The sequence below is a fragment of the Tachysurus fulvidraco genome, chromosome 9 (genome assembly GCF_022655615.1).
Source record: "Tachysurus fulvidraco isolate hzauxx_2018 chromosome 9, HZAU_PFXX_2.0, whole genome shotgun sequence".
Lineage (NCBI taxonomy): Eukaryota > Metazoa > Chordata > Actinopteri > Siluriformes > Bagridae > Tachysurus > Tachysurus fulvidraco.
In genome coordinates, this window is record NC_062526.1 from 10341880 (window position 1) to 10367266 (window position 25387).

The window sequence follows — 25387 nt, forward strand, 5'->3', positions numbered from 1 at the left end:
GGACAAAATTAAACCCATGTCAATATATACAGAATTTATTGTATCATACAGAATATGCAACCCTCTGTGGAAGAGCACACATGAGCATCATCTTTCTGCACTGCATTCACACAGAGTTCAGTGTGTTTATGAAAATATTCCATATGACCATCCTGCAAGTAAGCAAAGGTTTTATTCTTGAATGTTATCCATAGGTTTTGACATTATGCAATGCCCTTTGTACTGTCAGAGCTGTCACAAAAACTCAGATATATACAGATAACACTTCTGTTTGTCTGTATTTCAAAGCTAGAAGCTCAGTGTCTGTGGTGTGAATTTAGGAGGACATCCACTGCAGCTCTGATCAGTCATGTTATGCTCGTTCTTTACCTACCGATTACTCCTGCAACTGTGTTTCAGCTTTTTGTTAGTGAATGATTTTCCTGAATCTGGTTTTTCAGTTGCTCTGGAAAATCTTTCCATGTGGAGCAGTGATGCAGACAGATAGCCCATTGGTGTAAAATTGAGAAGGTTCTGTTGTTCACAGGAAATTTTATAACCAGGATCATCCAATAAGGATAAAGAAATCAAACATGTACTCAATGTTGTTTCAGTCATCACAGCTTTTCTATCTCCTCTGTCAGTGATCACAGGCCTGCATTTTCAGTATAGTCTTTTCAAAGTATTTGTTTTTGTTTGTTTATATAAGGAAATCTACTTGTTAACTTAGAAATAATGCAATGATTTAGAGCTGATACAATTTTGAATCATTTGACAATTACATGATATTACACAGTCTTTTGTTGTTCTGTTGTATACTACATATTACATCCATAACCAAAGCATACTGGAGAAAGCTGTCCATATGTAAATCATATTTATGGCCCTCATTTCCCTAAAAGAAAAAAAACCCTCTCATAGCAGAGCGCTCAACAGATGGTAAAGAGAGGGTCTCTTTCAACACTTTTGGCAAGTGGAGCCCAGTGCAGAACTCCACATTTCATGAATTGGCTGTGTGCACATAAACACACCATTTTCTCAAGCTGCACTACATCAGGGGTTACATTACACTACACGTCTTTGAGCATCCATTTTCAGGGTTCAGTGTAAAATAGATTTCAATGAGAAAGAGAAGGTCAGGAGAGGAGGTGCAGAGGCAAGATGAGAGGTAGTGGAATAGGGAGCAGGGTGGGAAACCAACAGGAGGGGAAAGAAAGGAGGTGTACTTAGGGTAGAGGGATTTTCCATTTGAAAAAAAAAAAAAAAACTGGGGCCATTGGTTATTGAGTTGCATGAGAAGGATCCCCGTTTTCTTTTTTTGTTCTCCCCATTTGCCCCTCCTCCTCTACTCTCTCTAACCTTCTACCTCGCTCGTCTTCCTCTCTCATTACCATAGCAGCTGCAGAGCTGTGTATGTGTGAGCATGCATGCATGTGTGTGTGTGTGTGTGTGTGTGTGTGTGTGTGTGTGTGTGTGTGTGTGTGTGTGTGTGTGTGTGTGTGTGTGTGTGTGTGCGTATGTGTTCATGGGCGGGGGGCAGGGTAGGGCAGTGTGACTTGGGCAGGGGCTCCCGTCAATGGTGGGACGTCTGTAACTTGAATAGGGGAGCAGAGAGCCGAGCTGGCCGAACAAAAGCGAGAGAGAGGAGGAGAGTGAACAAGTGAATGGGGCGGCTTGTCACCAGGAGCTAGAGCACGCAAAATGGAGTGAAATAGTAAAAGAAAGGAAGCAAAAAAAGGGAGCAGAGGGCATGTGAGGATTGGCCTGGCCACCTGTCTCTCACTCCCTCTGTCTCTTGGCCCTTCTGTCAATGCAGGGACCAAAGGTTAGAGTTATGAGAGAGAGATTTGTGTAAAAGAAAATTTTTGAAATGTGCTGTATGTTGGTGGTGATATGAGGGATGCAGGTTGTAGACAAAAGCTCTTTGTTGGTACTTGAAAAAACACCTATAGTAAAAACACAGCAAAAGTATTCCAGAGTATCATCAGACCGATGTAATTTGCAGTCTGATCCCAGATAAAAGGTTTATTTGTGATTGATACATGGTAGATACTTGCGCAATATGGTTATCTGATCTCTCTTGCTAGATCCTTTCTGCACTTCTCAGACAAATGTGTGTTGAGGTATGCCAAAATCCCTCTCTACAATTCAGCTGTCATTATGTCTGAAAATATAACCTGGTGTGTGCTTGATAGTCAGCCATTTAAAACTACCTTTTACTTGCCTTGTGTACTTTATTTGTTTGCTCATTTATCTTCGAAAACTGCTTTATCTTGAGCAGGGATGTAGTGGGTACAGAGCAATCCTGGCAACACCGAAGGCAAGGTGGGAGAATTCACTCGGCATGGGACACTGGTTCAACGGAGGACACCATTCATGCACACATTCACATCTAGTGTAACCATTCCACCTACCTGCATGGTTTTTGGAAAGTAGCAAAAAAAAAGTTATTCCATATACCAGACTCTATAAACTAGGTGGCATCTAAATCATAAAATTGCATAATCCCAGCACGAAATTTGAATTTGTCTTGGATACATTAAAGTAATCATTTTCAGTAATCAGCAACTATTTTTTTATTCTCTCCATTTATGTCTAATTGTGCTTTTGACTAAACACACAAAACAGGACAATCATTTTACAGCTATATGATCCCTGAGCTCAGGTTACTATCTGTCTGGACTTGTTTCTCTCTTTGTCTGCTTAGGTTTCTTCTTTGGTTTCTATCTCAAAACATGCTGCTGGGTGAAGTGGCTACACTAATTTGTGCCTAGGTGTGAATGAGTGTTTGAATGTGTGCATACACTGGCATCACATCCAAGGTGTATTTCCACCTTGCACCCAGTGGTATCAGGACCACATGTACCCATGTGAGCCTTACAAGAAAAACACTTACTGAAGATGAATGAATGGCTTTTTACAGTCATATCAACCACACCAGGCTATGTTAAGAACAGTCAGTATAGAAGTTCAGATTATTATTGACTGTCATGGTCAGGGGCTTACATATTGAAATATCACAAAAGACATTTTGTAGGACATTAGAATACAGAATTGATCCTACGGTAGACTGGAGTCTATCACTATGCCCATGACACAGCACTCTTTTTTTTCCCCTTCTTTCAAGCTTCTGTATACTGTATATCAGACTTTGACATCCTCTCCTGAAATCCTTTTGCAAATAACTTGGTTACATTTTTTTTTATAAATATATGCATCTATAGGCTACAATTGGAGCCTTATATTACTCATTGTTTTTTTTTCTATTACCTCTTGACTTCCTGAACAAGATATTGTTTGTTACTTAGGTTTCAAATCTTTTTTTCTTGCCATTTAGATTAATTAATCTTGTCATTCAGGATATAGACCCTTGCATATCCCTTGGCTGCTTTGTATCATTGTGCGTTCAGCGTTTTACATATTTACTAATACCATGAGAATTAACAAGAGTATTAAGTATTAGTGTGATATATGACTAAATATAATTGAGATGCATGACTTCTTACTGTTATACACATTCATATCATAACCAGTTGCCTGGAGAGTGTTGTGTACAGGGAAACGAGTAAATGTCTATCATTAGACACACTAATGCTATGTGTTCCAGACTGTAGACTGTTCAGTACAGTATATACTGGTGAGCTAAAAGAGCTATCAAGTTAGTAACCTGAACATTCTAAGCTGAACAAATCAAGGTTAACTAAAACCATTAATACCCCATAACATATGTATATTTTATCTCATCCAGGCAAAAATCCTGACACACAATGACCAACATAACCCACTTTTAAAAAAGCAGAATTTAATATTTTAAAAAGGCTTTTGTACAAAGATACAAATACAACATGTAATATCTTTCAAAATATGTCCACTTACACCATTTAAAACATTAAGAACAAACCTTCTAAACAGATAGAAAACAACAAAAACATATCAACAATTCACAAAAGCATAACAAGAGATCAGTGGTTTGGTCTCTTTTTCTGAACTTCTCTTTGCAGAAAATAAGAATTCCAAAAAAGTTGGTCCAATAATATCACAGTCATTTGACATTTATCTCAACCAAGGATGGTATTTTTTACTCTCATGTCATAAATGTTATGGCATTATCAAGTAAAGACTTGTGCATTGTGTAACATTGCGCTACACTGATTTTACCATGTAACGCCCCCCTTAAAAAGAGGAGGACGGGACTTCTGTGAAGAAGTGCTCCAAGAATTACTGAACACTTTACCTGAATGTTCTTCCATGAAAAAAAAATCAACATCAAATTGAGTGTTGAAATTGCTCAGATATTTAAACAATGTCACGGTTCTGTGACATGTTTCATATTGTGCAAGAAGGAACACCAAGTAAAGTGCTTTACAAAGTTCTAAATTCAACATCTACAGACATTTAAATGTCTTTGCCAAAAGTGAGAGAAGACTAATCTATCGTGGAGCTTCCATACAATATGATTTTTTTTTTCCATTTAGAAAAATAGTATCTTTCAAAGTTGGTTGTGACACCAACTGTTCATAAAACAGCCATCAGTGCAATAGTTTAAAACATTCTCAAGTATAAATGATGCATATTTCTATTCTGGCTTTGAATGATACTTAATCAGTGTTTTCTCACAACCCTTTAAACAGTTTTCCAGCATTGGCAGTGAAATTGGGCAAAAGACAGGCCTTCAATATGCAGTGCATTGTATAGACATGCATAATACAACATGATTCTGTGAATCTGCTCAACTTCTTAAGGTTGAAGCTAATAAGTTACATTGAGTGAGCAGCCAAACATTTAAAATGAATACAGGTTAAAACAATAATGGTGACAGGCTTGGCCCAGAAAACATCTAGACGTTCCTCATTTCACAATTAGGTAGCTTAAGCCTAAATCTCCCATTGGTGTGAATTTAAATTTGATATAATTGTATTTATTTTGTATGAAATATAGGAGTGTCCAAAAATGTTAAATATATCAGAAACGTATATTGTTTTATAAGCTGAAGCTTCCATTGCCCTTTAAAAACATGGAACAAATGCATATTTCGCTGGAGATCCTGAACTTTTTACTGTGTGAACACCTTCACACCAATTTTGAGGTAAGAATCCTGACAAAGTCATAAACCTTTATGCATCAAATCAACTAATAACCATTCCTGCCATTAAAAAAAAAGGAAAGAACCTGTTTAAAATGTAGATCTCAATCCAGCTATGTCATTGTATCTCAGTGTCAGCAATCTGTGAGTAGAATATAATCAGAAGGTAATCTATAATCATGCACTGTTTAAATGTATAATATAAACTGTATTCATTGTTCACAAACCACATCTTTGACATTGTACCAACCCGACACCGTCTGCATTTTGGACTTGAATCCGTGCCACACCACATCACCAATAATCAGTCTTTGACTTTGGCACAAAAAGTTGTCAAATGCGATAGGCTTATGGCAGTTTCACAATCCTGGTCCTGGTGTTTTCAGGAACTGCACGTTTTGGTGTTTATCCACACCCGACTCAGCTCACCAGCTATTGAAAGCCTTAATGAAGTTAAAATGAGTGCAGCAGAGCAGAGAGAACACAAAAATATGCAGGGTAAGACTCCATGATAGTGAAAAAAACACACATATTGCTATATTTTGTGATCGCAATAGGTTTAACAAAAATAAAATAAATACACATTGTGGAATCACTGATCTGACATGGTTTATCTTCTGTGGGTGGCCACAAGATAGTTTAGTGACTTTCTAAAGTTTTCATTTGAATGCTGCATCCGGACTTACCAGATGCTGCTCAGATTAAAATAACCACCTGATGGATTCATCTGTTGTAATGGCGTTGACACATATATATATATATATATATATATAGTTACCAAATTATCATTGCTTGATATTCTGCATGCTTTCATAGTGGCTAGAGAGGATTCTAATTTTTTTTTTTTCTTTCTTTAGATCAGCGTATAAACGGTCAATCCGACCTGGGCAGACTGTTATGCAAGTATAGCAAATGCTAGGATCGCATATGAAGCCCTAATCTAGAGCGATAGATCACATGGCTCTAGATTAGGGCTTCACTCCAGGACCAGGTTTAAGTGAAACCTGCTCTAATGTCCTGCATGTTCTTCTTTCTCTCAGAGTGCTCCGGATGAGTACTTGGCCCTCGTGATGAGGTAGAGTGCGATGTCCTGGTGGCCTCCGAAAGCCGCCATGTGCAGCGCGCTCCAGCCATCCCGGTTTGCCAAGCGCACATCAGCGCCGAACTTCACCAACAACTTGACGAGCTCGAGATTTCCGTCAATGACGGACTGGTGCAGCGCAGTCTGACCCTCGGGCCCAAACGAGTTCACGTTGAACTCGCAGTTGGTCATGCCGCGCAGCAGAGAGTGCAGCTCCGCCGTGTTGCCTTTGCGCAAGGCTTCCTGGAAGACGCGCTGACGCGCCGAGCAGCTCACGTCCGCCTGGCTCATGCTCTCAGCAGGTAAACCTCACCGGAAACAGACCGGAAACGGACCGGAACCAGTTACCTTCCTTGCGTGCTCTCGCGTCTTGTTCTTCTTCTTCTTACTTTTTTTTTTGGATGAACGTATAATCCGCAATGTCCCTGCAATTTAGTCGGTAGGAAGACCCCAAAGTTATTTTTAACACGATATATGTGTTCAGAAAACAGATACAAATGGTTCAGAAATCTGTCCTTCGCCTACAATTCATCAGACTATCCAGCAAGCGTCGGCTCCTTCAGCAGCCCATAGCAGAGTCCAGCAGTCCGAACCGATCTGTTCCAAATAGATTTATTTACAGATCAATGATGTATTACACCACAGAACATTCAGGTTTTACATCACATCTAGCAAAAAAAAAAAAAAAAAAAGTGGTAGGATCTTACCATCAAATTGTTTTGATTACCCTCAGTGTTCAGAGGTTTTACCCCTGCGCCTGCGCCTGCTCCTGCTCCAGTGTGTGCAGTGTGGAGCTCCTCAGCTTGGGCTGATGTTCCTCTAACTCCCTCTGTTCAGCTCATTTCAATAACAATGGACACTCCTATAGTCGGCCTGTTAGAGGCGGGGCTTGGCCTCATTTCTCAGGCTGCGAGGGGGCCGCGGGAGGCCATTGGCTCACATCCCGAACCGCATACTTGCGTCCTAAAGGAGTATGCAACAGGGCACAAAGAACGTGAATGCATCCTCTCCACACTGCATACTACCATACTAAGCGGTAGCAAGTGCTTAATAGAACGACAATCGCATGTAAGGTGGATTAAACTGCTTTTGCATTTAGCATGTTTAGTCCACACTCTCAGAAAACCAGTTCAAAAAAGTATACTTTTTGTACTCCTGTTGTACTTCAGTGTGTATCCGTGACATGGTACTGGGTCTAATATTTAATAACAAATTAAAGTATATAATTTGACTTTAAGGACCAACATTGTAACTTCAGTTTTTTTTTTTGAGTGCAGCTCTGACATACAGTAGCATGAATGGCACCCATTGCCATTTAATCAACTTTAGAAATTAGGATATTTAGGATATTTAGTCAACTTTTATATTTAGTCAACTTCGTATTTCATATGACCATGACCTTTTGCCCAACTCATTCATTTATCTTCAGTAACGTCTGATCTTGATGTGGGTCATGATGGGTCTGGAACCTCTCTTGGGAATTCATGGGATGGGACACCAGTGGGAATGGATGGGGCACCAGTCTGTGGCTTTGCACCATGCACACTCAGGGACAATTTACCATAACCAGCTCACCTAGAAGCATGTTTATAAGAGGTTGGTGGAAACAAAAGAACCCAGAAGAAACAAGCACATGGGGAACATGCAAAACTCTACACAGGTAGTATACAAGCTCAGGATTAATACATGGACCCTGGAGATGTGAGGTGGAAATGATAAATACTGCACTACAGTGCTGCCCTGTATTAAATTATGTCATCATATTCACTTTTTATAACATGAAAATGTTTAGATGAAAAAACAGCTTGGAAGACTAACAGTTCTACACTTATCAAAACATGTTAGAACTAGAACTGGAATAGGAAAACCTTCTGTACGGTTAGACATTTACATTTACAAGAGAACATTTAAGAGTTCTCCCAGAATGACAAGCTGGTAAACCCTTAAGTGATTTTTCTAATACTATAAAATGATTTATTTTTCCAATTCTTTCATTTTCCATTTTATAGGGGTAATCTTAAAAATGAATGCTGTAATATCCTGTGACAAATAGGTAAACAATAATGCAATGAAGTTCAAATTTTCCCATGGTAGGCAGGTCTTTCTCAACACCCAGTGATTTACGTGTGAAAACGGTTGTAGGTATTGCTCCATCTCGTGTGAAGTTGAGACTGTACACATTTTATTTTGCTGCAATCCACACTTCCCCCTTTTACTTGTGTGGTTTCAAGAACAGAATAAATGGGGACAAAATAATGGTCTTTTAAAACAAATATCCACGATCTTTCAGTCATATTACATTTGTTGATCAACAGTCCATTTGTTTTAAATGTGGTGGCAAGTGGGAAAGCTACTTGCTCACCAGTTTTTTTTGGCAGCAGTTGGAGTGCTTATAAAGTGACACAGAATCCAACAGACCCATGGGAACTAGACTACTGCATGCTGGGCTTGTATCGGCTCGCAGCCATGATTTGGCACAAAAAACCTAGCTAGGGTACTGTAAGACCTAAAGAGGCCTGACAGGCAATTGCTTCATTAATGATCCCAAATTTATGTGCTGTTAAACAAGAGTACACATAATGGTTTAAAAAGGGTATGTATTTCTGTCTAAATTGTGTATTTATTTGTGTCCACAGATTTACTTTTTTTTGCGCTACAGTAAAACAAATATATGTATTCAGATTTATATTTGTATTTTATACACACACCTATGTCTACATATACATATGTGTGTATAGAAAGAGAGAGAGAGAGAGAGAGAGAGAGAGAGAGAGAGAGAAAGTAAGGGAGTCATATAGATAAAGAGATATATGTAAATAAAAGAGACTTCTTTATTTATAATCATTTTGTTATCACTCCTGTTGAACTATTTGTTATCGAGATTAAACGCCCTATCCAACATAAAATTATTTCTGAAAAATAAATAAATAATTTAAATAAATGAACGTAAGAATGAATGAATGAATGAATGAATGAATAAACAAAACACCACAATTTTAAACAAGTCTCAACAGTCCAACTTGACTAAACTTGTCTCTAGATACTTTGCTTTTTTTCAAATTTATCATGTTCTCTTCCCTCCCTTTTCAATAGGCTTCATTCAAATGGCTTAAAAAATCTCTGGCGGCGTGACAGGATCGCAGTGGTCGAATTGCAGTGACGTTTCAATAGCGAGGGTGGGTCAGCCGGGATCCAATTTTAAACCACGTGCTCTAGGACCGTGGGAAAGAGTCGAGCTTTTCTTCCCAGCATAGGCGTATGCACAATTCGAGAGCGAGAGAGAGGGAGAGAGAGAGGGAGAGAGAGAGGGAGAGAGAGAGGGAGAGAGGGAGAGAGGGTAGACTAGTTCAAAAACAGTTGCCTGTGGAAAGTTGGCATGTTTAAAGGATACCAGAGACTGTGTGGAGGTTTGATAACCTCGAGTCAGTTACAGGAATGTCAGCGACTCAAACGTCTTTAAGCTACTGAGGACAGATCAGTTTCCCAACTCATGTTGCTTGAGATTTCTCGTGCTCACATGTTAAGATGTAGGAATGGAGAAATTTGGCATTATGGCCATGTCTAAAGTGAAAGGTTTCAGGAGCCCACACTTCCTGCTCCTGACTGTGACCTATTGATTTTGCATGGGAACTGACCCCTGCTGTTAGCCCCTAACCAGCCAAAATGCCTCCTGACTGGTCAAGCTTAACAGATAACAAGCATGAAGCAAGACTCAATTACATGACACAATGGCTTGAGCTGAGAGTTCAATCACCAGTATCACTTGCCTTCTTGCAAAAGAATTCACTAAAAAAAGGTTATCTACATTAAACATAAAGTGGTTGTTGTAACAGAAAAGAATGATATGGTCTTAATTTGTGGCATGGTCATCACACATATAAGAAATGTCTGCCCGGACATTATTCAGCATAAAAGGATGATGTCAGGTGTTGTGAAAAGAGGACACTTTTAACACAGATGTTATTGGTGAAAACATTTGGTGCATAGAAGAGCAATAATTCTGTCAGCCTGCGGCGTCAGACAGTAGGAATGTCCTGTTTGTCTTGGTGTGTGTTTGTTCACTGTACTGCATGTTATGCTTACAAGGCTGGCATTTGTGTTAATGTTTTTGTGTGTGTGTGTGTGTGTGTGTGTGTGTGTGTGTGTATGTGTGTGTGTATGTGTGTGTGTGTGTGTGAGCCAGTGAGTCTGTACCGGCCGGGGTGTTTGATACCTTTGTGTGAGAATCAAGCTGCTTCCTGCCCCTTGGACCACAACAGCAAGAGCTCTTATTGCCCATAAGGTCAGCAAAGGGGGAGAAGCTAGAGAGGCACTCTGTGTGTGTGTGTGTGCGTGTGTGTGCGTGTGTGTGCGTGTGTGTGTGTGTGTGTGTGTGTGTGTGTGTGTGTGTGAGAGAGAGAGAGAGGAATAAAGAAAACAGTGCTCAATAATTCCTTTTTCATGGGATCACCAATTAGACATGATTTGAAACACAATAATCTCATTTAGTTTTGTTTATGAGACTCTGGAGACACTTACATGACATGACATGCATCACACATCCTATTGTACATACATTTTATTGAAACGGATAATTTCCAAGGCTGCGCTACTTTTTAGCAAAAAAGAAATCAATAATAAATGACATGAGTGAGCTGCAGCATGCTGGCCACTGCTGAAATGTCAGTATCCTAAGCAGGGCCCACCCTCCTCCGTGTGCATGCTTTCCTGTTCCCCTCCCATTCCCAGCCTCTCTGTTTGGTGCGGATATCCCCAGGAAAAGGCAACACAGTTTGTGATGTCAGCAGCTGCACTACAGTAGCCCTCCTCTGTGGGAATTTAAAGAAATAGGCTGTACAGCCGAGTTTCTATACAACACAACACAACACATTCAGGAGGTCCTGATATTAATCAAGGCTTGAGTTTGCGTCTATGGATTATACCCAAGGGAGTTCTCCATTCCTCGTCTGAGTTCAAGAAGTCCACTTCCACACCAGTCTATATTTATGTAAAGACCACACTGTGGGCATTGGTCATCAAATCTGCACTGAAGTCCATGTAACTCTTTAACATTTAAGAGGTCTATAAAGGTATCATGTCAGTTTATCTGATAAGGCTGCTTCTATGCATGTTCCTTAATGTTAAGCCAAAATATTTCTTCATTGTATTTACTTAAATGAAACAGCGTATCCTTGACAGACTCATATTAGTCTTTGTTTATGTACATTTTGGCAGCCATCTTCATAATGAACCACTTGTGAGACAGAATCCAACTCACTTCTTTTGGCAATTATGAATTAAAGGCCCAGGTTTTGCTTTCTGGACGTCCTGGGATTTAGCTGCCACTAGCACTAGACTTCTTAACTGCTTATCTTCCAATCTTCAGAAACAGACACAGGTACATTTTTGTTTCCTATGGAACAAAATGTTTAGTAGAGACTCCCCTAGAATTATGTTTAAGACAAATGGCCTTTCAAAACTAGCTCACTGTGCAATAAATCCAGACAGAGTCCAACATTTTGTTGCAAAACATATTGAATTATTTACAAGGAGACATCATGTAGTTTCCCCAAACGTCAAGGTCATATTACACACATCATTTTACATGTTAGTTCACTGCACTTTAATCATAAACACAGCCCATATACATGCATTTATCATTACACATTTACCGTTTTCTATTAAACCATGTTATGTTTGCATTTAATAAGTGTTATGTCCCATTCTAGTATTCTTATACTATCATTTCAGAATTTAAAGAAACACATTAACAAAACAGAGTGCGTGGCAAAGATGTGTGTAAAAGGTAGGAGTAGAAATAAGAGAGAGTGAAAGAAAGAGGCATAGTTTAACATTAGCTTTAAGGTTCACGTTTACAATTATGTTTAATACACCTTTCTACATCATTTTGGTATTATACATGGGAGAAAATGTTCATTATATTATACATGAGAAAATCTTAAAACATCAAGAAATAGTCTAATAAAGAGAAATATTAATTACATTTGCCTCTACATGTTTTAATTGATTATTTAGTATAATATCTTTGCAGTGTAAAGTACATAGACATCATTGTTAGAATCGTTCAAATGAAAAAGGTGTCATTTTGGATTAAAAGAACATAAGAGTTAATAAAACCATTCAGCTTAAGTATCTGTCTTGCAAACATTTGACATAAGTAATCTAATAAATGCTAAAACCCAACTAGTAGACAGAAAAATAAGCCTGTGGCTGCAAACTGGCCCAAGTCCACAGAAAAACAGGAGACTTGGCAACCCTGCTAAATGCAGCCTCGAAAATACACCATATGATATAGAACAAAAGGGCATGTTAATGTCATGATAATGTCTTATTCTCCCTAGAATCTCAGAACATCAAAGGTTTTAACAAAAGGACAAAATTAACTCTGTGACACAGATGGATCTGTCTAGAGCATTTTACTACACTGACCTCTGCTGAGAAGAAGAAACATCGCAGGCTATACATTAAATGCTGCAATATGTTTTTACTAGTTGTAACTGATGATAGCAAATAAGAAATTCCATAAGCATAACTTTACAGAATTAACAGTATATGACTGCTTCACTCTGTTATTACATGGTATTTACTGTACATAAGAGTCTTAAACATTATTAGAAAACGATAACAAGCACCAACAAAGTTGCACAGAATTTTTGTGGATAACATCTGGATGACAGTCCTACATCTTTACTACAATATCAGCTGGACTGATGAGCAAAGAAACGATGAACATTGATTCTTCTAATCCAGCAATTCTGTCATATTACTGCAGGTAGAAAGTTTTAGTCTCATTAAGCTTTAAAGTCACACATAAAATATTGTAAATCAGTTTAATGAGCCATATTATCCTTACCTTGGCTCTGGAAGGGGGCATGGGTCTATAACAGAATAAAATATTGGTCAGAATAGATTGCATAAGAGCGAGAAATAAATAAGCATAGTGGCATTAGAATTGTTTGATTTGTAAGAAATGTCTATTCTGTGCACCAGCCGTCTTATAGCATCCTATACATACACATATAGTCTCATATCTTCAGGACATAATACGTGCAACATAGGATGATCAAAAGGTACTAGAGTCTATCTCTATCATAATGTTTATTCTCTCTGTACAGCATTATATTTGCTATGTAAACATCACAAGGCCTGCAAACATACGCCCCAGACAAATCTCGGTCAAATGTCTTATTTACTTTTTGCTCTGCATCAAACTCACCCACAATGGCTGGTGTTATGATGGCCTCCTCAGAAAACCCAATAGACAAGGCAAATGATCTGAAATGTTCTACCACCTCCGGCCTGAGTTCTGGCTTTCGTCCTAAAGAATACATAGAGGGTTGACAAAAGTTGTTACTGGATCAAGAAGTTCAGGTTTAGCTTAAATTCTGCAGAAGCCTTATGTGCTCACCGTAGAGAGCCAGCTGAGTGTATTCTTTGTTCATATTCTTGTATTTCAGGACGACCCCGTAGTCAGTGTAGTTTGACTCCACCACTGTAATGTCCTTTTCAATCTTGTGCCCTTATAATGAATAATAAATAATAAGTAAAAATAAGTAAGATCACCATTTGTCTTTTTTCTGTCTTTTTTCTACGGTGTTAAATATTTTATGTAGAACATGTGAGATATCATAAAATAAGAACATGACTTACGTTGGCTGAAATAAGTGAAAGCACCAGGAACCTCTGTCTTCTCATACACATAAAAACTTATATCACATGTCTTTTGGCTAAGGGCAGAAAAAATATGGCTGAAAGATGACATTGAAAAAATGACATTATTTATGTTTTGACATTAAGAAAAACATAAATAATAAATCAAAAGAATTATTTAATCTTTAAGGGTTCATGAATAATGATAACTTATATTCTACCAAAGCTTAGATTCACTGTTGTAGCTTTCTAACATAGAACCCAGAAGGAAAACTCCAACATGCCTTAGAGCTCTGTATGAGTTAGTCAAAAGTTTAACTGAAAATTATAGTATGATTGGTATAGAATAGCTTGATACTCATGCTGAAAAAAGAAGGAACTGTACCTATTCATTGTCCACATGGTAAGGTTGGCGCCTCCGTTTTCATTAGCAATCAGATAGCCTCTTGAGATTAGCGTTTTGCTTTTGTATTTAATAACTAATGGGTGGTCATAAGCAAAGCCAACACGATACCATGCACCTGCAAACTAACAATAAGGTTAACAACTGTTAGAGCAAGTGTATGCAATATGCATAAGAAGATGATGATACTGAAGCCCATTAACTACATTTTTGCCAATCTAGTGTTTATCAAAAGATTTAGATTCCAAACAGGGGAAATGACGGTAATGTAAAGGAATTCAGCAGCACTTTGAAGCAGACACGGTCCGAGTTTGCAATGGTCTTTGTATTGAGAAGCATGTATATAATGCAGGCAGAAACAGAATCTGTCACCAGTTTGAAAAATTTTATGGTCTTAGATGTATTATGGGCTGATTTCTTTATTGAACTAATAAATAAGAACACATTCTTTTTACTGCTGATCTAAAAAATGCTGTTATAGTCTAATAGACACTGAGAGGAATTTGTACAGTAAGATTATAAAACTGTAAGTAAGATTAATGCTGAATGTCACCAGTGTAGTAATGAAATTGAAGAAAAAAGAGCAATAAAAAGACTGGAGAAGTCAGGAGATTTTGGCAGCAAGTAAAGCATCTGTATGAGGAGATAAAGGTTCTTTAAAGGCCATTTAAGACTGAGATTTCTGTTTCACTTATATTGTAAAGCTAGGTTGTGTGCCAGAAAAACACTGAATTACAAGAGGCCCGAGATATACAGATGATTGTGTGAGTGATATTTATGCTGGCTTTGGATATAGACTGTGAAAGGACAACTGGGTCCCACAGACGTGATTTATCCCAATAACCAGAAATTAAATAAATGAAAAAAAGTATCGATAGTTAATCCAAACGTTAACCACACATAAAGGAATAGTTAATCATATGGCCTGGGATTACAGCTCAGAAAGAGAATTAAATGCAAGGTATTAAAAAAGATAGCTGCGATCAGTGAGTTAATCTCATTATTGTAAATTACATACAGGCCTCTGCCAGAGTGACAAGGTTTACAGATGCAACTAAAGTCCAAGAGGGTTATTTGATTAAGTGCTGAATCTGTTGGTAAAATATTTGATTTAACATGACTCATTGAAGCTTACATTTTAAATCATTAAAATCAATAAAGTTTGCTTAAAATCCTTTCAGTATTTTCTTTCACCTTCCTTTCAGTGTCACGAGTTATTTTCACAAAGGACCTTTTAGTTCAGTGCTTGAGTAGAAAATACAGTACTACTTGATTTACTATAAATAACTTTCTCTGTATACATATGTTTATGTCAGGAAAAAGTTTCTTTTGATTTTGTGAATATTTCACTCACCTTTTCGAGGTCAAAATCTGCCTGGGGCTGTATATCAGTGGAGTTGAACGAGTGCGTCCATAGCACTACGCTGCACAGAACCGCCACAGCCAGCAACATGTTAAACTGTAATCCAGACTCCCTTTCTGTGTGTTACAAAGCAAACCTCAGGCTGCAAAACTGTGAATGCTCTTCCAGGAACCTGGGGGCTTTATGTAGACAGCCAACAGTGGGAAGTGTTCATGACTTATGGCAGGCCAAGCCCCCAAACCCAAGTGCAGGCACAACTTCAACCCAATAAAAACAGAAACCGAGTAACAGGGCATTCCCTGTAGTCTGAAGAAAAAAATAAATGTTCAGCAAATGCACAAGTTTACTATCAGATTTTCTAAATTGCTTTTAGAAATTATTCTGTGGATATAATTCAAATATATTTTCCTAAAATAGGAACAATTGTGTCATGATCATTTATGGGATAGGAAACCAGGCGGAAATGTCACATGGCTACCTATTTCTTATGAATCTAAAAGTAATAATTACTGAATAGTTATCATTTGAAATATTTTATAGTAATACTTTCTGTATTAACAAAATAGCTGACATTTTTATTACTTAGAAAAACAGTGATTTTTTCCCCCTCCAAAATGTATGATCAAACTGTGTGGCTGAACCTTTAAATTTATATGTAACAAAACAATTTCAAATTTCTCATTAAAGTCTCATGAAATTTATTAAATTTACCCATAGCAAAAAATATTTAATACGGCATACAGATACATAGCGTTTGGGTTAGTTTTATTAAATACAACAAAGTGAAAAAAAACCCCCAAACAAACAAAAAAACAACAACATTGTATTAAAGTATAGCTTTAGTTCATTGGTAGATGGAGGTGTTTTCAGGTACAATAGCTTATTGGATTATTAAACCTGTAATTCTGCCATGTTATTTGCTGTGAAGATGCGTCTGAACTGAAGGGATCGATTCAAGTACATTCATCTAATGTTTCATGGAACTGAACTTATTGAACTAGTGCTATTTGTTAGAGATCACTGAAGAAGATAAACTTCAGAAGATCTGAAATTACACTTTAATAGAGAAAGTGCCTTTATTACCAAAACAAATAAAAATAGAAAGGTAAGCCCAGGTACTGTTGTATCCCCTTCTTTAGAAAAACAATTTTGAAAAAAGTTCCCATTTGTTTCCAATACATTTATCTGTGGAGACAAGAAATCCAGTGGTGCACATAACATTTACTTTGGTGCTAGCAGTGAGAAAAGAGTCTTCACTTAGAGAGAATGAGTTCCTTTAAAATGTGACTGAATCTCTTCCAGCGTTTTGCCTTTAGTCTCCGGAACAAAGAGGACAGTGAAGATGACGTTGATAGCACAGAGACACGAGAACATCCAGAACGTCCCTGCACTGGTTATGAGATCCTGTAGGATTACAACAAACTGATAGTTAAATATATTCTTCAAAACCTTTCTTTCAACAGCCACAGTAATTGGGGTGTTTCCCAAATGAAGAACAACGAGGACACAGATTAAGCATTGTCTTTATCTTACAGACATTATTATCTACAACAACAGTAATGGCTACTGGTTAAATCAAAGCACTGTTGATCTCTGGGTCTGAGTGATCAGAAAGTGTTGATTAATTCCATAACAACTGCAGGCTATGATTTAAATCAAAGGTTTATATTAATTCACTCATTTTAATAGAATAATTATCAAAAGTTTTCAACCCCCTTAAAAGTCCTAAGAATTGTCTGTATTACAAGTGATCCATACAGACTGTTACAGCACATTATTATTGCAAACTAAGATATTCTTAAAGTGCTTTTGCAACGTCACAAATCACTGTTTTTCAGTAGAATAAATAAATAAATAAATAAATAAATAAAATGGCTGCTGCCAAGTACACAAAACCTACAAGTACTTGGTAGAAACATCTTTTGCTGCAATAACAGCTTTAAGTCCTTTAGAATAAGTTCTTAGCAGCTTTGCAAACTGTTTTGTAATCAATCTTGCCCATTCTTACTGACAGATCTGCCACAAGTTCTTCACATTGTTTGCTGACTGCAATTTTCAAACAGAGGTACAAATGCTCAATTGGCGTCAGACCTGGACTTTGACTTGGTCACTAAAGAACATCCACCTTTTTTGTTTCTACCCCCTCCTCTGCTGGATTGGCCTTGTGTTAGGCCCTGTTTGCTTTAGTCTGTTTAAATACTAAAGCAGATTTTCTTGTATGCTGTATTCCCCAGTATTTTGTTCCATTCATTCTCACACCAATTTTGAAAAGAAGCCCAGTTTCTGATGATGAAATGTTTCCCCACAGTATTGATGCTGCCATTTCACTTTAGGAATGTTAATTGAGCATTTTGTACCACACACAATGCATGGAAACTTGCCCAAACACAGTATCTGTACCTTGGTCTCATCATAACAAAACACATCTTTAATTTGTGCTTCAGGTCTTGAACTCATTCAACTATTGACTTCACTCTGGTTTCCTCTAAATAATCCCAGTCTTGTTGTGAAGTGGTTTTGAAGGAAAGTCTTGTCTATGTACTTAGTGCCTGGTGGTATAATGCAGCTTCCAGATCCTCACTACTGATCCAAAAGTGTTTATGGGTGATTTTACATGTGGTTTACATAATTTTACATCTGGTCACATCTCATATATATAAATATCACTTAATACCCTACAATTAACCCACTGCCAACCACTATTCCATTAATAGCCAGTTAACTACTTTAACATATGAAGACACTCTTTACCGTGATATTCAGAAACGTTTTGGTCACGATGAAGGCACAGGTCCAGTTAGTGAGTACGCACACAGCACTTCCGAGCCCTCGAACCTTGGTGGGATAAATCTCAGACATCACGAGCCATGGTATAGGTCCCCAACCCAGTGCAAAACCTGATAAAAACATAAATTATAAGCTAATAGACAATCTGAGTACATTAAAGACACGAATAAAAGACCTATTACAGTCTATGAGATATTTATACAAAACATTTTATAAACTAAAGATCCAGTGAAACTGGATGTTCTTCAGTATTTAATTTTCATCAATCTTCTTGTAGGAGCAATTAGAACATTTTATTCTCTGTGCATAAACATCATACGTTTTTTGTTAGTAAATAAACTTCTAATTACCTGTTATAAAAATGCCCATGCTAGTGAGCGCGAGCCAGGACAGATCAGTGTGTGCGGCTTCACTGACTGCATCCTGGGCTTCCATAATTGTGCTGAACAGTGTGGAGTTACCGTGCTTGGTCATAGACAACTTGAAATAAATACCAAACGTTGCTTCACTTATACACATGGCAACACCTGCACAGCAAAGTAGAGATAAGAAAATGAGTAGAGGTTTGTGAAAAAGACTTGAAAGTGTAAAAGTATCAGCATACGAATAAGGGGAAGTATAAACGGCAAATACTGACCTGACAGGATGAGCAAAACCTTTCTTCCTGCTCGATCCATGACTAGAGCCGCGATTGCAGTAAAGAATACCTGAGTGGCTCCTACAATCACTGATGCAACACTGCCATTCTGTGACACAAAGATCACAACTAAGACATAACTTAGTGTCAAAAGGACCATTTATTGAGAGGTCCCCCAAAGTGGGTCACTAATGAAAAGTCAAGTCAAGTTTATTTATAAAGCACTTTTTTTTTTAAAAAGAACAAGTTATATGTTTATCAAAGTGCTGTACATACAGAAAGTACACATGGTTTATTAATACAAACACACAAATAAAAGAAAAATACTTAAGACACAATAAAACAATAAAAGAAAGCAGCTCTCACAATGCTTCGTACGCCAGACTGTAAAAATAAGTTTTTAGGCCAGATTTAAAGACCTCAAGTGTTGAACCTGTCTAATATAGAGAGACAAACTGTTCCAGAGCTTTGGGGCCGCACCAGCAAAGGCTCGGTCCCCCCTGCTCTTCAGTTTCACTCTTGGAACAGCTAAAAGCAAAGGGTCAGCAGACCTTAGTGCTCTTGACGGAGCGTACAGATTAATCAGATCTGATAAGAAACTTGGCGCTGACCCTTTAAGAGATTTAAAAACAAGCACCAATATTTTAAAATGAATCCTATAATGGACAGGAAGCCAGTGAAGAGACGCGAGAATGGGAGTGATATGTTCCCGCTTTCGTGTGCCTGTCAATAGGCGTAATAGACCTTCATATTATTCAATATAAAACTCCTAGTACTCTTATTATTTAATTACTTTAATACACACACACAGTATATATATATATATATAGTACTGCAAAAGTTAGTGTGCAAAAGTTATAGGCAGGTGTGAAAAAAATGCTGTAAACAAAGAATGCTTTCAGACATATAAATAACGAGTGTTTATTTCTGTCAATTTACAAAATGCAAGTGAGAAACAAAAGTAAAATCTAAATCAAATCAATATTTGGTGTTACTAACTTTTGCCTTTAAACAAGCATGAAGTGATGGCATGGCCCCCACAGAGCCCTGATCTCAACATCATCGTGTGTGTCTGGGATTACATGAAGAGACAGAAGGATGTGAGAAAGCCTAATGTACATCCACAGAAAATCTGTGGTTAGTTCTCCAAGATGTTTGGAACAACCTACCAGCCGAGTCCCTTCAAAAACCGTGTGCAAGTGTACCTTGAAGAAAGGGTGGTCACTAATATTGATTTGATTTAGATTTCTCTTTTGTTCATTCACTGCATTTTGTTAATTTATGAAAATAAATGTGTAACACTTCCATTTTTGAAAGCATTCTTTGTTTACAGCATTTTTTTCACACCTGCCTAAAACTTTTGCACAGTTTTTACACAGTAAAATGTATATATGTATATATTGGCCAGAATGCTCTTGCAAAGTAAATTTTTTATCTCACTGTGCTTTTCCTCCTGGTCAAAGAAAGGTTGAATGAATAAAATACATAATTTGGTGCACAAGTGTGATGGTGGCCTGTGTGTATGTGTGTCAAAGCATGTTATAGTCAAGAAAACCCTAATCTTGGTCAAACCTTGTTTTTCGCCACAATTATGCCACAGAGACTGAATCTGTATTTGATAGGTCCTCCCCAATCCACCCCACAAACCACAGCATGGTGGTCAGCATGGATTGGGTCTACTTTTAAAAGCACTGAGTACATTATTCAACACCAATTTAACCATAGAGAACTTTTCTAGACCCACTTGTTCTTGTGAGGGTTAAATATGCTATATTTGTTTTAGTTCTATTAAAAGTATGACTCAAATACAAATGTAATCAAATCAGATGCATATTATGGAGAGCTTGATTAAAAATTCTTACCTGGAAGTGAGCTTGTTCAAATATAGTTTCTGCATAGAACATGATAGCGTTGATGCCAGTAAACTGCTGCAAGAGCATCATCATGATGCCCACTCCTAAAGGTTTATATATACCAGGGTCCTTCAAATCAGCCAGACTGAGACTTCCTTCCTGGATTTAAACAGAAATGTATTTGTAATATATCCACTACAGTGTGTAGCAAAAGGTATGTGGATACAAAACCATCACACCCCTATGTGATTTTTTAAAATCCCATTCCAGATGGAGTACAATTTTATCTGTTTTTACTGTTATTACTGGTATTAATGTTATAGTAACCTCCAATCTTTTGGAAAGGTGAGGCTCGTCTCACACAATATTGAATCCATTATAGGTTTTTCACTTTAAATCTGTTCATATTAATGCTTTAAAAATGCGACCACATGCTGAGACTATAAAGCTTCACCTCATTTTGTGAGGCTGCTTCTATCTTGGCACATTCCCACTCGACTGGTGTGTCCTGTCCTCTAAGAAAGCGCAGTGCATCTTCTGCTTCTCTCCTTTTCCCCCGAGACAGCAGGTAGCGTGGCGTCTCTGGCATAAAGCACATACACACCAGCATTAGTGTAGGGGGAATGGAGGAGGCGACGGCCAGCCATCCCCAGTCCAGGAACAAACCTGAAAACAACATGAGCAAATGTTTAGTGCTGTTTGGAGACACAATTCTCAAATTTACATCAAAATCTCAGTTGAAACAAGTAATGGAAAAGGCAATTTGGTTGGATTTCATGGTCATCCCTAAAACTACGATACTTTTGAAATTAAATGAGTTTGTGAGGTCCTCTGAATTGTTTTGAATACTGTTGCTGGTGCTATAACTCTAGTAATATTTAACCATAAAACAGTGTCAGATTCAATAAGCAGAGCTTCAGACTTTGGCTTTGTATTTACTTCTTAGATAATTAGTTGACAAATCCTGGAAGAGCAGGCACAATGACCAAGATTTTATTAAACAGACTAAATCTAATCAAAGAAATCCCTTCTATAGTCATGGTTTTAGTATGAAATGTCATTTTGAACACTCAGATAAGACAATGTTCCTAACAAAGCTTGCAGTCTGTTTTGTTAATGACATACGGATGGTGAAAGATGGAGGAGCATAATCTGGTATACTCTAACTCGATTATAAAAGGACAAGAAAAACCTTTCAGCAGAAGCTGGAACATCTACATGATAAATGAAAGGCATGAATTTTTGTTTCTGTGTGACGCCTTATTCTGTTCTAGCTGCACTAATGTTATTGAATGACCTCTTGATGCCAATACTACATAAAACTTTTGTTTTTATTACCTGAATAATAATCAAAATTAACTGTAATTCTAGATCTCTTGCATACCAAGTTCAGAAGTTTGACATTTGCATGAGAGGGTATACTGAATGTAAAGTAAAAAACCTAAAATAAAAATACTGATACCAGTAACATAAGCTCCCATGATTCCGATCACCACCATTAGCTGCACACAGGAGCCCAGTGTTCCTCTTACACGCTCATGAGATGTTTCTGAGATGTAAAGCTAGAAGAGAAAAAACATACACAAAATATCACAACTAGATTTATATACTAAAGCTAGAGATATTCGAACATGGTCATACTTTCAAAAACAAAACTTTAACTTCAAATACAAATAAAGTTACAAAGAGATAAAAAATAATCTAATTTCTTTATTTCAGTCATTCAGCTAGAGAGTGACTGTGTCATAAAGTGTACACAAATCACTTGTTATGTGCAGGCAGTGAAGCTGGTTTAAAGGTCTCTCTGGTGTGTCAATAGATTGCAGGAAATGCTCTAGGAGTCATCACAGACTCACAGTTCTACCTAAAAAAACTTCAAGCCCTGACACATGACACAAGTCATGACAGTTTACCGTGTTTTTTTTTTTTTTTTACTCTTTACTGAATTTGATTGTTTAAATGTAATTCCTGTATGTGTGGTGTTTAAATTTAGATTGACTTGCAAAGTGTGTTACTGTCTACAGCACAGGCTGTATATAGGCAGGTGACCTGCTTATGAGAATACAAAGCAATATTTAAAAAGATAGTACAGAAATGTTTATCACCATTGTAGATAGTTCTTGAGAGACTATTACAACACCCCCAACACACATACATATAAATTTGTATAGATACATGTATAGTTAAGTAAAAGTAAATGTTAAGCACATTGCACCATTTTTTTATTAGAAACAGGATGTTTCATTAATCAGCTGTGCATTATAGTGCTTTTCTAATGCTGTTGCAGGTAAAACCAACTGGTATTATTCTACTTATTTATAAGTCATGGGGTTATCATCTCAGGAATATTTGTGTGTGTGCTTGTGTGTGTACAGCATTAGTATTAGTATTAAAATACAGAAATAATATTAAACTGAGATAACTGAGGTATCTAATAGTTGAGACCTACAGCTCACAACTCTTTCCCTTTTCTTTAGGTAAGCTTGCAATTTACTTGGAATTATCCTTGATTAGGTTAAGTACCCACAAATATTTACAACATAGTCAGACTTACAGGCACAACAAGAGATGTAACTCCACTGGCTACACCAGTAAGCACTCGTCCCACATACAGCATCCAGTGGTTCTGAGCAGCAATGATGATGGTGAAACCAAAAATGAATGGCAAAGCACAGAACATGAGACTCAACTTCCGCCCAATCTTGTCCACCACCCAGCCACCGAGCAGTCCTCCAAAACCAGCTCCGATCGTCACCACAGACTGCAAAAGATAAAGTCGACTATAAAAGCTGCTACCTGATGTAGAAATGTTCTGTTTTGAAACATAACAGCAAATGTTACACACGACTGTAGAATTTTATATTCATATTACATGTTGCAGATAGCTATTAAACTTGAAAATCCCACTTCATCGTAAATAGGACATAATATATTGCCTAAATGTAAATGGACTCTTCAGATCCTAAATCTGTTCCATAGATGTTTGTCCAGAAAATATACAGACATTTCAGAACTCAAATAAAGAAAATGTATATTATTTTCCTAAAGAGTTCCAATTTTATTATCATCAGTGATTATTCTTGTAACTACATACACATTTGTATACGTATTTGTATACAATATATAATATGCTAATTATAAATAATATACTGAACAATTAGCTAATGTTTAATGGTTTACTAGAGAATTAGAAATTAAGTGCAGGAAAATTGTACTCCATGAACAGTCCAAAAATTTGTGTTCAAGATATGAAACAGGAAATGAGAACAGACTATGCCAACGACACTTTGCCTTAGCCTCATAGTTTTGGAAATTGGTTTTCACCCCAAACCAGGAGGCTTCTTCAGCAGTGAGTCTTAGCCTTGGGTCCTGGATACGCTGCAAATCCGGTATAGCAGGAGAGCTGTAACCAAGCACGAAGCCAAAGCTGAGGGGTCCAAGAACCGCTGCAAATGTAGCAATGTACAGCTTCCCATTTTTCACTTTGCTTAAAAATCAACAAAAACAACAACAAAAAAGAATGTTTCAGAGAACAGAAACATTGTGCTTGATATAACTGGCTATATTTACTGTGATATGAAAAGTAAAAGAGGGTAAAAGATGCATAGTATCACACTGAGTACAGTTCTTACATATCTAGCAAATAATAAACTCCTCGATGAACTGAACTAGAACAATGTAAACAACAACAACAACAACAACAACAACAACAACAACAGTTGACTGAATCGCAGAATAGTGGTTAGGGTAAAAAATAGTCATTCTAAATTATATCAAATACCAGTTTATTACCAACTGAAATAAGGTTAAAGAAACATGTTTTTGGGCAGTAAAATGTTTGACAGTCGAGAAGATTAATTGGTGAATTGTTTGCATGGAATCTTGATACAGACAAAAAAATAAACGTGAAATAAAGTGATTGCTTGTTCATGAAGCAAAAAAGCTGAACGTATGGAATGAATTAATTATTTTATGTTATTTCCAAAAATGTACAGTTTGTTTCAAAGCTCAAACCTAAATCCTTACTTCAGATAGGCATCAGTTTCGGATCCCTGCTCAGGAGCCTCCTCTGCCAAAAGTGGACTCGACTCCTCTAAATGATTCATTGCAGATTTAAAGTTTTTGTTATTTTTTTTTACTTTTGTATACTGCTCTTAAACATTTCTTCACAATGAATCTCCTTGCTCCCCAAACCCATTTGACTAAACATATCCGTGAGTGACAGAACAGAGCTTGTCTATGTATATATGTCAGGTGATGGACATGCTGACAACAAATTGACTTCCGCTTTTAATTTCAAAATAAAAGCACAGCAACCAAATAACAATTTATTTAAACTACTGCTCATAAGATTTCAAAACTCGCCTTTACAACTAAAATTGAGTTTATCAATGCGCCATATTTTTTTTTTAGCTAGCGTCCCTATGTGCAAAACAATTATTTCTAGTATTTGGTTTTTATTTGATTAAGCTTTTAGAAAAGGGGGGTCTTTTAAGCACTTCTTTTTCTAAGCAATTCTTTTTTTTTCTTTTTTAAGAATTTATCTATCTA

The 25387-nt window shown here is 37.2% G+C and overlaps 3 protein-coding genes across 5 annotated transcripts; all 3 read right to left on the reverse strand.

The window, feature by feature from the left end:
* Nucleotides 1-3760: 3760 nt before the first annotated feature.
* Nucleotides 3761-7010, reverse strand: nrarpb (NOTCH regulated ankyrin repeat protein b). Of its 3 annotated transcripts, none has more exons than XR_003439431.2 (3): nucleotides 6851-7010; nucleotides 5841-6740; nucleotides 3761-5505 (listed from the first exon to the last, which is right to left on the reverse strand). XR_003439431.2 is itself a non-coding variant. In XM_027138591.2 (3 exons), exon 3 carries the CDS (start codon nucleotides 6432-6434, stop codon nucleotides 6099-6101), a length of 336 nt encoding a protein of 111 aa, XP_026994392.1. In that variant the 5' UTR covers nucleotides 6435-6568; nucleotides 6669-6740; nucleotides 6851-7010; the 3' UTR covers nucleotides 3761-6098. The 3 variants fall into 3 exon arrangements, 2 of the variants coding, with proteins under 2 accessions (XP_026994392.1, XP_047674922.1); XM_027138591.2 differs by having other exon boundaries at nucleotides 3761-6568; nucleotides 6669-6740; XM_047818966.1 differs by having other exon boundaries at nucleotides 3761-6740.
* Nucleotides 7011-11730: 4720 nt separating this feature from the next.
* Nucleotides 11731-15725, reverse strand: lcn15 (lipocalin 15). The gene is made up of 7 exons (XM_027138245.2): nucleotides 15551-15725; nucleotides 14179-14321; nucleotides 13794-13870; nucleotides 13552-13662; nucleotides 13360-13461; nucleotides 12997-13021; nucleotides 11731-12909 (listed from the first exon to the last, which is right to left on the reverse strand). The coding sequence occupies exons 1-7, from the start codon at nucleotides 15647-15649 to the stop codon at nucleotides 12885-12887; spliced, it is 582 nt and encodes a 193-aa protein (XP_026994046.1). The 5' UTR covers nucleotides 15650-15725; the 3' UTR covers nucleotides 11731-12884.
* A 515-nt stretch (nucleotides 15726-16240) lies between these two features.
* Nucleotides 16241-25113, reverse strand: slc2a8 (solute carrier family 2 member 8). The gene is made up of 10 exons (XM_027138592.2): nucleotides 24863-25113; nucleotides 24161-24323; nucleotides 23391-23597; nucleotides 22299-22398; nucleotides 21291-21502; nucleotides 20846-20995; nucleotides 18984-19092; nucleotides 18697-18873; nucleotides 18311-18456; nucleotides 16241-16963 (listed from the first exon to the last, which is right to left on the reverse strand). Exons 1-10 carry the CDS (start codon nucleotides 24940-24942, stop codon nucleotides 16817-16819), a joined length of 1491 nt encoding a protein of 496 aa, XP_026994393.2. The 5' UTR covers nucleotides 24943-25113; the 3' UTR covers nucleotides 16241-16816.
* Between the last annotated feature and the right edge of the window lie 274 nt (nucleotides 25114-25387).

Bases quoted from the DNA above. Each gene is read 5' to 3' on its own strand.
- lcn15 (XM_027138245.2), bottom strand. From the start codon at position 15,649: ATGTTGCTGGCTGTGGCGGTTCTGTGCAGCGTAGTGCTATGGACGCAC. The intron at 14,322-15,550 runs GTGAGTGAAATA...CCTTATTGTTAG, and splicing joins CAGATTTTGACCTCGAAAAG to TTTGCAGGTGCATGGTATCG. The intron at 13,663-13,793 runs GTAAGTCATGTT...ATTCATTATAAG, and splicing joins TTTCACTTATTTCAGCCAAC to GGCACAAGATTGAAAAGGAC.
- slc2a8 (XM_027138592.2), bottom strand. From the start codon at position 24,942: ATGAATCATTTAGAGGAGTCGAGTCCACTTTTGGCAGAGGAGGCTCCT. The intron at 23,598-24,160 runs GTGAAAACCAAT...TATCTTTTGCAG, and splicing joins AAGAAGCCTCCTGGTTTGGG to TCTGTGGTGACGATCGGAGC. The intron at 22,399-23,390 runs GTAAGTCTGACT...TTTCTCTTCTAG, and splicing joins TTACATCTCTTGTTGTGCCT to CTTTACATCTCAGAAACATC.
- nrarpb (XM_027138591.2), bottom strand. From the start codon at position 6,434: ATGAGCCAGGCGGACGTGAGCTGCTCGGCGCGTCAGCGCGTCTTCCAG.